This window comes from Oratosquilla oratoria, chromosome 41, assembly GCF_046742065.1.
Source record: "Oratosquilla oratoria isolate Oo_2021 chromosome 41, ASM4674206v1, whole genome shotgun sequence".
NCBI classification, from domain to species: Eukaryota; Metazoa; Arthropoda; class Malacostraca; order Stomatopoda; family Squillidae; genus Oratosquilla; species Oratosquilla oratoria.
In genome coordinates, this window is record NC_134817.1 from 38,348,333 (window position 1) to 38,361,100 (window position 12,768).

The 12,768-nt window shown below is 41.2% G+C and overlaps 1 protein-coding gene across 5 annotated transcripts in view; it reads left to right on the plus strand.

Annotated features, from left to right (window-relative positions):
- Positions 1-12,768, plus strand: part of Zn72D (Zinc-finger protein 72D) — a 115,262-nt gene that overhangs the window by 42,832 nt on the left and 59,662 nt on the right. For 3 of the 5 annotated variants that reach the window (XM_076178629.1, XM_076178632.1, XM_076178631.1), the window contains exon 6: positions 8,391-8,590. In XM_076178629.1, the coding sequence (XP_076034744.1) occupies positions 8,391-8,590 (200 nt within the window). The remainder of the gene's footprint in view (positions 1-8,390; positions 8,591-12,768) is intronic. The other 2 variants (XM_076178630.1, XM_076178633.1) reach the window with 1 other exon arrangement.

Here is a 12,768-nt window from a genome sequence, read left to right on the forward strand (position 1 = left end):
TTAAAAGAAGTAAAAGAAGAGAATAAAGTCTTAAAGGAGAATAATAAGGAGAACAAGGAGGGTTGGAAAAAAATCCAAGAAAATAGCAAAGTTGCATTCACTGACATAATCAGACAGCAAATGAATGAACAAACTGAAAACTCAGTTATTAACCCCTTCCATACGGTGCCGCACACGTAGGCGTCATGGACTTAGATCTCGGTGGCAGCAGCCAATGCCAGCCGTACGACGTGTCGTAATAATACTCGCATCATAAAATATAGTCACCGCTTATATTGATCGTTCTCTCTTCACCCGTGAATTCTGATAACCATAGAAAATGCGATTACAAAAGAATTAGAAAGAATGTCATTATGGAGGGGCGACTACAATATATATAATCAAGACGCCGATATGGCAGCCTCGCGAATACACTCGCTCCCCATGACGCCTACGTGTGCGGCACCGTATGGAAGGGGTTAAAGTGATGAGACAGAAGGAGAATATAGTAAGAGACTTAGCTGACAAAAAGAAATGTATAATTATATTAGGAATGGAAGAGAAACATAACCCAGATAGAACCACAAGAGTCAAAGAGGAAAATGAAAAGTAAGAAATTTACTAGAATTAGTTCAGGAAGATGAACCAGAAATAATGAAACAAATCAAAGAGAAATTCAGGCTCGGGAAATATAGTACAGACAAGACCAGACCAATTAAGATTAAATTCAGGTCACAAACTACGGCTGAGAATATCTTATCCAAAACAGGGAAACTAGCAACAAGTGAACAATATAAAAAGGTATGGATAAAAAGGGAAATGATTAAAGAGGAAAGAGAGGAGGAAATAAGGAAAAGACGTGAAGCTAAGAAAAAAAACGAGACCAGAACAGAGACAGAAAAACAAGAATTCTACTGGAGAGTAGTGAATATGAAATTGAAGAAATGGAACATAAAAGAGAGAAACACAAAAGAAACAGAGAATACAATGGAAATAACAGAAAGTTAACCACTTCAGTATGGGACTTAAATCTCGCGGGCAGCAGCCAATGCCAGCCGTATGACGTGTCGTAATAATACTCGCATCATAAAATATAGTCACCGCTTATATTGATCGTTCTCTCTTTCACCCGCGAATTTTGAAAACCACAGAGAATGGGATTCAGGGCGCATTTGGGAGAATGTAAAAACACAGGGGCGACTACAATAAATATAATCAAGACACCGATATGGCAGCGTCGCGAATCCACTTGCTCCTCATGACGCCTACGTGTGCGGCACCGTATGGAAGGGGTTAAGAGTATCCTACACAAATATAGATGGATTAATAACAGGACTGAATGAACTGAACAAATATTTGAAAGAAAAAGATCCGGACATAATGGGAATTGTTGAAACAAAATTAAAAGGTCCACTACCACCCAACAGCATAGGACAAAATACATATAATTATTGGATTAGAAACAGAGAGAAAAAACAAGGGGGTGGAGTTATGTTCCTGACTAAGAAGGATATAAGCGTGAAGAATGTCACATATGGGAACAATACAGTAGAGATGATTATGATAGAAGTAGAAGATAGAGATAAGAAGAGCAGAAAATTTGTAATAAACTACGTGCCCCCAAAAACAGCCTTGTGGGAAGAGAATGAACATAAAAGCATGTTAGAAGACACAAGAATAACACTAAACAAGATAATGGAAGATGGAGGAAGAATAGTTATGATGGGCGACTATAATTGCAAAGAAATATGCTGGGAAGAGATGACCGTAAAGGGTGGAGAAGACTCATGGGGTAGTGTTCTACTTGAGATGATTACTGACCACACAATGGATCCAAGAGAACACCAGGTATAGAAATGAAGAAGAACCATCGAGACTAGACCTAATATTCACATCAGAACCTGAAATAGTGGAAAAGATAGAATACCAGGCACCAATAAGCAAAAGTGACCACATATTGATAGAACTAGAACTAAATGAGAAAAAATACATGAAAAGAAATGAACAATATAGGAAAGGAAGATTGATGTATGAAAAAGCAAATTTTGATAAAATAAGAGAATTCTTCCAAAATGAAAACTGGGAAAGAATACACAAAGAAGATACAACAGTAGAAGAGAAATGGAATATATATAAAAAGGGAGTAGAAAAGTATGTCCCAAGACAAAAACAGGAAAAAGAATATATAAAGTACTGGTACAATAAAAATTGTAGGGAGATAAAAGACAAGAGAGACAAAGCTTGGGCCAAATGGAAGAAAAACAAAAACCAGAAAAATGGAAAATATATACTTGTTAAAGAAATGAATATGTACAAGCGTGCAGAGAGGAAAAGAGAAAATATGAAAAAGATGTCATAGAAAAGTGTAAAGATCAACCAAAACTATTCTACAGATTTGTAAACAACAAACTGAAAAACAAACAAGATTTGGAGAAATTAAGACAAGGAGGAATTGAATACACAGAGGAAATTGAAATGGCGGAAATTATGAACAAACATTTTAAATCTGTGTTTACAAGGGAGAACATACAACCTGAAGAGATTGAATGGAAAGAGAAAGTCCCCCCTATGAAAGAAATAGAAGTAACAAAGAATGAAATATTGAAACACTTGAGTAATCTTGATGTCAGAAAATCGCAAGGACCAGATGAAATGGCAAACTGGATTTTGAAAGAATGCAGGAATGAACTGGCAGATATAATACATAGCATAATAATCAGTTCATTGAAAGAAGGTAAAGTTCCAGAAGATTGGAAAATAGCAAATATAGTACCTATATATATAAAGGGGGAAATAAAGAAGACCCTAACAACTATAGGCCATTCTCTCTAACAAGTACAATAGCAAAAATTTGTGAAAGAATTGTAAAAAATAGATGGATAAAATATTTAGAAAAAAACGTGCTAAATCCAAGACAATTTGGATTCAGACAAGGACGATCATGCGTCACCAATTTAATATGTTTCTATTCAAGGCTAATAGATATAATACAAGAAAGAGATGGATGAGCTGATTGCGCATTTCTAGACCTAAAAAAAGCTTTCGACAAAGTACCACATAAAAAGTTGCTTAAGAAATTAGAAACTGAAGGAGGAGTACAGGGCAAACTACTAAATTGGATGGAAGACTTTTTGCAAGAAAGAAAAATGAGAGTAGCAATAAGAGACCAACACTCAAAATGGGATGAAGTAATAAGCGGTGTTCCACAAGGAATGGTTCTGGCCCCAATAATGTTTGCTATATATATTAATGATATGGAGGAAGGAATTGAAAGCTATATGAGCTTCTTTGCAGATGATGCAAAACTATTAAAAAAGTGAACATGGAAGAAGATTGTGAATCACTAGAGAGAGATCTAAACAAAGTACAGGAATGGAGTAGGAAGTGGGAAATGGAGTTCAATACAAAGAAGTGTAGTATAATGGAATTTGGAAAAAGTAAAAACAGAATAACAGGATCATATAAATTGGGAGAAGAAAGAATAAAAAAAAGTAGAAAATGAGAAGGACCTGGGAGTCATTGTTATGAATAATATGTCACCTGAGAAACATATAAATAAGATTTTTGGAGAAACCTATAATTTAATAAGAACAATCAAAGTTGCATTTACATATCTGGATGAAGAAATTGTGAAGAAAATCCTAATCACCCTGATAAGACCAAGATTGGAATATGCGGCAACGATATGGTCACCAAGTACAAAAAAATGTATAAAAAAAACTTGAAAGAATACAAAGAGCAATTACAAAATTGGCACCTACACTCTCAAAACTATCATATGAAGAGAGACTAGCAAAACTTGAACTACAGACACTAGAAGAGAGAGAGGAGATTTGATGACTATTTACAGAATCGTGAAAGGCATAGAAATTACTGATAGAGAGAATCTGATAAAATGGGATGACAGAAATACAAGAGGACATGGAAAGAAAATAAAAAAGGATAGCTATAGAAGAGACCTGAAAAAGAACAGCTTTCCTCACAGAGTAATAGACAGTTGGAACAAGTTAGATGAGAAAGTGGTGTGTGCAAAAACAATACATGAATTTAAAAATAGTTTAGATAAAATGAGATACGAAAACGGGACACCATGAGCATAGCTCCCCTTCCCGTAAAATACAACTAGGTAAATATACACACACACACACACACAAAAACACACACACACACAAAAACACACACACACACACACACACACAGCGGATTGGTAAGGCACTGGCCTCACAAGCCGGAGAACCGGGGTTCGATTCCCCGGCCGGGTGGAGATAAGTTGGGTTTGTCTTCTATTACGTGTAGCCCCTGTTCACCTAGCAGTGAGTAGGTACGGGATATTAGTCAAGGAGTTGTGACCTTGCTGTCCCGGTGTGTGGTGTGTGAGTGGTCTCAGACCTACCCAGAGATCGGCAAATAATGAGCTCTGAGCTCACTGCCGTAGGGTGGTGTCTGGCTGTCTCGAACAGAGGCTGCAGCAGATCCGAGGTGAATACACACACACACACTCACAAAAAAAAAATACAAAACTGTCCTTCAAAGGTGTCAAAGCAGTTCACACCTCTATCACTCTACAATTCAAGGCTGTCACATGCCAGTTTGTAACCCCTTGAGCTGACACTCCAGTATAGATAGAGGCATTATATTTTGGTAAGTTGGTTCATTTATCGTTTTCAGCCAGACATGCCTCCAATTAGAAACAGAAGATGCCTTGCTAAAGATGATGCGATATCACTTGATGTATGCTTCATCATCAGCATTATCTCCCATTGGCTGAATTTTCCTGATACCTATTTAGTTTCCCTCAGTAGTGGACACTAAGTCTGATTTTAAGGACCGTGAGTGTCTGTGTGCATGTAGTGTCTTGCGCAGTGTATTTCTTGAGAGCAGACCAGATTGATCTGTGTTACAGCAGCATGAAAAGTTGCAATGAAGGGCCATTATTGACAGCACAGTAGTGATAGGGCTGTAGTGCACCAAACCACTGTTGGATTGCCTAAAAGTGGTGTGGTATAGCAATAGCACAAACTTCCTTATGCTAACCCCCAAATCTCGACTAATTAGGAAAATGTTGCCTTGAGACTGACTTTGATATGAGAATGAACAACTTCTCCATTATATTTTTTCTTTCCTTCTTTCTCTAAACAAATATCCAAGTTTTGGGAAATTTGTACTCTTGATGTCTCGAGCTTGAGTCATCTCACATTTCTGTACTCATTGTAGTTCAGGGGAAATGTCATTAACCATTGAGAGACACCAGGTCATAATAGGAATTATTAGGAAAAGACTTTCATAGAAATGTGCCTCAGGGTTACAGAGAGCAGGATGCTTAGTTCCATCACTGTCCTGTTTTAGACACCTGTACAACCCGAGTAGGAAGACTCGGTGGCAGTATTCTTTCTGCCCCCACCTTAGGGGACAGAGACAAAATTGGAAATATGTATTCAAAGAAGTGGTACAGGACAGTATTAAGAGGGGGTAGTGGAGAGTCACAGTACAATAAAGTAGCATCATTTCTCTATGAGGAGAGATTTCCTCAAAAGTATCAGCTACATGCTACAGCACAAATTATACTACACTATAACATCCAGCTGGAGTATTGAAAGAAATACATTAAAGTGTATTAAAGAGTATTGGGATTATTTGGACACATGGAAAGAATGAGTGAGGAAATATTAGTGAAAGAGCTGTGGAAGGCAGAGATGGAGGGAATGAACTTGAGGGGATGACCAAAGATGAAATGGATGGAGGGAGTGAAAGGGGTTTTAAGCAAGAGGGGAATGTCTGTTGAGCTAGGAAGGGAGAAGGAAGGAGATGGGGCTGAGTGGAGAGCGGCTGTGTATAAATGTACTGTGATGCAAGAAAGGGTAGGGGACTGAGGGGTAGGGAGGTATAATATTTTGATCCAGCCCAAAGGACTTTCTCCCAATCTTTTTCTGCATGAGGGGAGGGAGAGGGTGGTGGTGTTACTGAGTAAGTGAAAAGGCCTTGCTATAGATGTGCTGTGACCTGCTGAATTGTCTCTGATCCAGGGCAGTGGGCAGGAGAGATGACCTGTTATCCATGAGTAGCTAAGATGAGAGGGAGTAAAGGGTGGTGAAATGGATGGGAATGGGTAATTGCCTTTTGATTTGGCAACCTCCCTTGTAAGGGGGGTGGGGGGAAACCCTTGGTATATAGATAGATTATAAAGAGACCCTTTGGAAAGAAAGATGTAATTTATTGATTGATTTGTTTTGGTGTTACCTGACTTTTAATAAGAATTTTAAACATTAGATTAGAGCAAAAATCTTTCCCTTTCTGCAACACATGAAAATGAGTTACATTTCTAAGCAAGAACCCTTCATTTAAAAAAAAAAAATTATAATAAATAGATAAGTGAATAAATAGATAAATAATAAATCTGAAGTAACCTACCCCTAATAAACCATAACAAAGTTATACATAAATACATGTACATTGAGTTTACAAAACAAGAATTCCTTGACAGTTCACAAAGTTGTACATGTAACTAAGCAACCATAAATCGGTCCAGCAGAGAAATTACTTTAAAGAGTAAAGTACCAAGACAAAATTAGCCTGTTAATATATGAATTGTCCAAGATGCAACCACCACACGTAAGACACAATACACCAATTAGTTTAAGTATTAGTCATTGGATGCCTAATACTTAAACTTGTCACACCACATATTCCCCTTGCTGACTGACAACACGGTTTTAGGCCACTACACTCCTCAAGCACTTCTGATAAACCTCACACAAAGAATTTTAGATGGCATCAATTCAGATAGGCCCCACCACAGAACACTTCTTAAAACATTAGACATTAGTAAAGCGTTTGATACTATCCCCTGCCACAACCTAACAAATAAAATATATAACACAGACATGCACAATAACACCAAAAGATGGCTGGCCAATTATCTGGCAGGTAGGAATGCTTATGTGTCATATAATGGCCAATCATCGCACATCAGAAACATTAAGAATGGAGTACCACAAGGCTCTGTTCTATCCCCCACGCTCTTTAATCTATACATGCATGACTTACCCACACCAGACACCTCAGAAATACAAATCTCTTCCTACGCAGACGACATAACAATGATATGCACACATTGTAACACAGACAAAGCTGCAGAAATAATCCAGCCATACCTTGATACACTCAACACATGGTTCATCACAGACTCCAAATAGCTCCAGCCAAATCTACTGCAACACTTCTCACCAACTGGACAAAAGAACACAAATACATACCTCATCTCTACATCAACAACACTCTAATACCACACATAAACACACCAAAAATTCTTGGTGTAACATACGATACATCCATGTCTTTCAAACAACACATCACAAACATAAAAAACAAATGCACACCTAGACTTAATGCACTTGAGTCAATCACTGGAACAACATTTGGACAAAACAAAGAGACTAATACAATATACAAACAATGCATACGCTCAGTAATGAATTATGCGAGTCCTGCATGGGCTCCTAATCTCAGTGAGACACACCACAACACCCTTCAAATCATACAAAACAAAGCCCTAAAAACAATTACAGGCTGCACAAATACAACACCTACAGACCATTTACACCATGAAACAAAAGTCCTCAAAGTCAAGGACCACCTCAACATGAGAGGCACACAAACACTTGCCGCAGCCACCACAAACACATCACACCTGCTACACTACATAGCAGAACACCCGGACACACCAAGAAACATTAAAACAACACCCAAAGACTTGTATCACACACGATTCTCTCTTCTCTTCCTCCACAACCACCAAATACCAGCCTCCAGAAACATATTCATAATCATATCACTCACCGCTCCATTAACACACTGAAAGACAACACACTGCTGCATGCCAGACCCCCTGATATCCACCCTTCTGAATCCTCTCTCCCACGAAAGGACAGAGTCCACCTGGCCAGACTGCGGTGCGGCCACCACCCAGCACTTCTATGCTACCAGAAGAAGCTGGATGACCGCATTGTGAACAGCTGCCCAGGATGTAACACTTCACCCCATACCATACAACACATAATGGAAGACTGCATTATACACAATCATGCATGCAAACAACACAACATACACTCTATAAAGGATTTGTGGGAAAACCCAGTTTTGGCTGTGGCATTCCTTGGGGAGACGGGACTGCTCGGACAGACAGTCTAGGGAACGACAACAACAACACCAATTACTACACCCTCTACTTCCAGACAGCTTCACAAAATTTCTAAATTGAGTGACTTATGGATTGAATTGTTGGCTATGACTGGTACCCTAATTGCCATGGGTCTCTTGCAAAAGGGAATAGAGACGACAAATCGGTTGACTTTAGTTTTAAATGGAATGATAATAAAACAGGGATTACAAATATTCTTTTCTTTGTCCTACAGGAAAGGTGATCAGTTTTAACTGTAAATTATGTGAATGCCGCTTCAATGATCCCAATGCCAAGGAGATGCACATGAAGGGTAGACGGCACCGTCTGCAGTACAAAAAGAAGGTCAATCCGGAACTGGTGGTGGAGGTAAAACCGTCCCTGCGCCAGAGGAAACTGCAGGAAGAAAAGCTGAGGCGCCAGCAGGTACGGGATGTAAGAAATCCACATTCTTTGTTGTATTTATTCATTTGTGACAGTCGTCAGAGTAAAAGCAAGACTAGTGTTCTGAAATGACCAGTTCCAGAAGATCTAGAAAAAGCTTCGGCTTCTCCCTCTTTCCCAGCCCCAATCTCCTCTTCACCCAGTCTATCCTTGCTACCCTTCAAGTCCTTCCTTCAACACTCCTTCTCCCTCGCTATCGCCCACTCTCCCTATCTCCTTATCACTGTTGAGCCCCTCATCCCCTTCTTACCCATTCCCTTCTTTTAATTGTCTCCCTCTCTTTGCAAGAGGGACAAGGGGCAATGGATGAATTGATCTCCCTTTCTTCCTCTTGCTCTCCTCTCATGCTATCTCTCCTCTCTTTCTTTCTTTGTCTCCCTACACTCCCTCCCACAACACTTTTCATTCTTTGCACTCTACTTTATTCCTTTATGTACTCTTCTGTACCCATAACTTTTTTTCCCATACTTTCCTCCCCCTTCTCTCCATGTTCCTTTTGATTGATTGATGAAACCCTTTGCTTCCCTCTTCTCTCTTATCTCTTCCCCCCTCTCTTCCCTCATAACTCCCACTCCCTCCTCTTCCCCTTCTCTCCTCCCTTTTCTCCTCGCATTTCCCCTCTTTCCTTTTATCTCTTCCCTTCTGTTTTCACCCTGCTCTTCTCTTTTGTCTTCACCCCTCTCTCTACTGCCTATCTCTTTCCTCCTCCCTCCTCTCTTCTGTCCTCCCTTCTCCCCCTTTTCTCTTGCTCTTCATCTCCCCTCACTCATGTCTCCTCCTTTCTGACCACTTTGCTCTTCCTGCCTATATCTTCCCTCTCTTGCCATATCTCTTCCCATGTCTCTCCTCCCTCAGTTCTCCCTCCTACCCTTCTCTTCCCTTCGTTCTCTTTCCTACCTCCTTTTATCTCCCCTTTTGTTTACCCTTCCTTCTCTCTCCCTTGTCCAATCACCCACCATTTCAGCCTCCCTACTTTTCCTTGCTACTTCCTCTTCCTTACACCTTCTTCTTGATCTTCATCTCTCTCCACATCCTTCCCACCTTCAGTCTCCCCGTTTCTCCCCAACGCTTTCCTCTTTCACCTGTCACTATTCTCTCCCAACATCTCTTCTCTCTTCTCCATCCTCTCTCCCACACTCCATCTTTGACTTTCTCCATCATCTCTTCCATTCACCATCTTCTTTTACCATCACCATCTTACTGCCTATCCATCCTCTCTTCCCCTCTCCATCCTTTCTTCCTCGCACCATCCGCTTTTCCCCTGTCCATCCTTTCTTCCTCGCTCCATCCGCTCTTCCCCTCCATCATCTCTTTCCCTCTCCATTCTCTCTTCCCCCCACCCTATTCATCCCCTCCACTTCTCCATCTCTGCCACTTCTCCATCCCCTCCACTTCTCCATCTCCACCACTTCTCCATCCCCTCCACTTCTCCATCTCCATCACCACTTCTCCATCCCCTCCTCTACTCCATTCCCTCCCCTTTTGCCTTGTTCCCCCCTCCCATTCCCCATGTCACTCCTTTCCCCTCTTTCCCCTCACTCCCTCTCTACCTCTCTCCCTCCTTGCTCCTTCCACTTGCCCCCACTCCTCTCACCCTACCTTTTCTCTTCTCACATCTCTCCCATCTCCTACCTTGGCTTCTCACTCCTTCCTCCTCCTTTCCCTTCTGCCTCCTCTCACCCATGTTCCCCTCCTCTCTCCCATCCCCCCCTTCTCTTTTCCATGTCCCATTCCTCTCTTCCCATTCCTCTCTTCCCATTCCTCTCCCGAGTCCCTTCCATTAAGATTAGAAATGGCAGCTTTGAGGATTTAGGAAAACTTTTTGGAGAACCATTGGCTAAGGTCAACTGATAGGAACCTTGAAGATATTGCATGTTTTTGGAGAATTCAGAAGACCACACTGAGACTCGGTCACTAGGGTTCTGATGGGAGTTTTGCCAGGACCCTCGTTTGCCTCGACTCATCATTGCCATTTACAACACGCCAGGAAACAAGGTGGTAGTGTTACTATCAAGTCACAGGAGCATTGGAAAACAAGAGGTGGAATACTGTCATAAGATTAGTCCATTGTCGTTGCTGTTTTCTTGTAGGACTATGTCTCCCCAAGGAAACCAGCCACAGCTACTGGTTCAGTTCTTGTGTTGTTCAGTGAGAAGATTTTGTGTTGCTTCCTGGAAGGAGTGATTGTAGGGTGAGGTAGTATTACATGTTCTTCTGTGCAATGGTTGTATCTGGAGTAGTTTGTGTGTTGCCAATTCAAGGCAATGTTTGTACTGTTTTAATGCTGGGTAATGACTTGAATGTAGGTATGCTGGTGTGATTTTGGCCAAATGGTTTCTCTGGTCAAGCTTGGCCAATGGGTCATTGGAAATCAGTTGAGAAGTGCTTGTTTTGTGACCCATTGTGTGTGTGTGTTTTTGTATGGGCATATTGTAGAATTGGTCAATCATTCAATTGGTTGCATCAGGTCTGTTGGAGAAGACCCATGGCTCCCAGCAAACCTCCCACTGGGCAGGTCTAAATGCAAACTTGGGAAGAGATTGGGATTAGATTATTGTAGGTTTTGAAATAGAAGACAGTTGGGGGGGCATTTTTGATGTTCCATTTAGTGGGCAGTATCTTAATGTGCGGGGTTTGTGGGGTTGAGAGCTCTTTCTGAGAATCGTGACACCGTAAGTATTGTGGAATATGTAATGGGGAAGATTTTGGCACCCCAAATGTAATGTGGTGTTAACTGTGTTCTTAGTTATTTTCTTAAAGCTTTAAATTTGCTGTTTCTCTCTCAAACATATAATGCTGTGGATACTTTAAGCCAAATTCTCTATCTGAAACTGCTCTCTCTCTTTCTCTCTCTCTCTTCTCTCTCTCTCTCTCTCTCTCTCTCTCTCTCTCTCTCTCTTTCTCTCTCTCTCTCTCTCTCTCTCTCTCTTCTCCACCTTCTCATCCTTCTCTCTTTCCCCTTCATACTCCCTTCTCCTTCCCCACTCCCTTCTCCCTCTCCTTCCCCACTCCCTTCTCCCTCTCCTTCCCCACTCCCTTCTCCCTCTCCTTCCCCACTCTCTCTCTCTTCTCCCTCTCCTTCCCCACTCTCTCTCTCCCCACTCTCTCTCTCTCTCTCTTCTCCACCTTCTCTCTTTCCCCTTCGTACTCCCTTGCTATTTCCCCACCTTCACCCTCCCCACTCCCTTCTCCCTCCCCACTCCCTTCTCCCTCTCCTTCACCACTCTCTCTCCTCTCTTCTCCACCTTCTCTCTTTCCTCTTCGTACTCCCTCCCTACTTCTCTTTCTCCCTCTTTCCTCTTCTCATCTCTCCCCTCTCACCCTCTCTTTTCCTCAGTCCTCACTCCTCACTCCCTTCTCCCTCTCCACTCTATCTCCATCTCTTTATCACCCTGTGTCTCTGCCCTTCTCACACATCCCATCCCTTTTCTACATACATATACCAAGGCATAAATCAACTTTGACCAATTTCATCCCCGCATACTCCACTACCATTCACCCCCTCCTTTCCTATCACCTTTTTTCAATCTGTCCTTTGATTTCTTTATTCAGGCTTGCTGATCATCCACCTTTTCTCCCTCCCTCCCCTCTCCTTTTCTGTTCCCTACTCCCTCCATTTTCTTAATTTTTTTCTTCCCATTTTTTGCCACCTTCATTTTTCCTTCTTGTCTCCCTTCTCCTCCTTTCCTTGCTCCCTTTTTTTTTTTTTTTTCTTTTCTTCCCTTCATCTTCCTTTCATCCATCCAACCTTTCCTCCATCCAACCTTTCCTTCCTTCCTTCCTCCCTCCCTTCCTTTCTCTTTCTTTCTTACTTCCTTCCTTTCCTTCATGAGCACCAGTGACAGAAACAATCAGGAGGTGCAGCCCTGAGGGCTGACACTTAGTCTCTGGAGAACGGACAACTGGCAACTGCTTCCCTCCTGCTGCTACTTTCTGCTGGTCCCAAATCAGTATGACCATGTTTCTTCCCAGACAGACCTGTGGGATGAGAGTTGCTAGTCACTGTCGGGCTGAAATTCAAGGCATCAGTGCTATATATATATATATTATATATATATATAAACATATGTATATATATATATATATAAAGTATATATATATATATATATATATATATATATGTATATATATAGTGTGTGTGTGTATATGTATATATCCCTCTCCCTCTC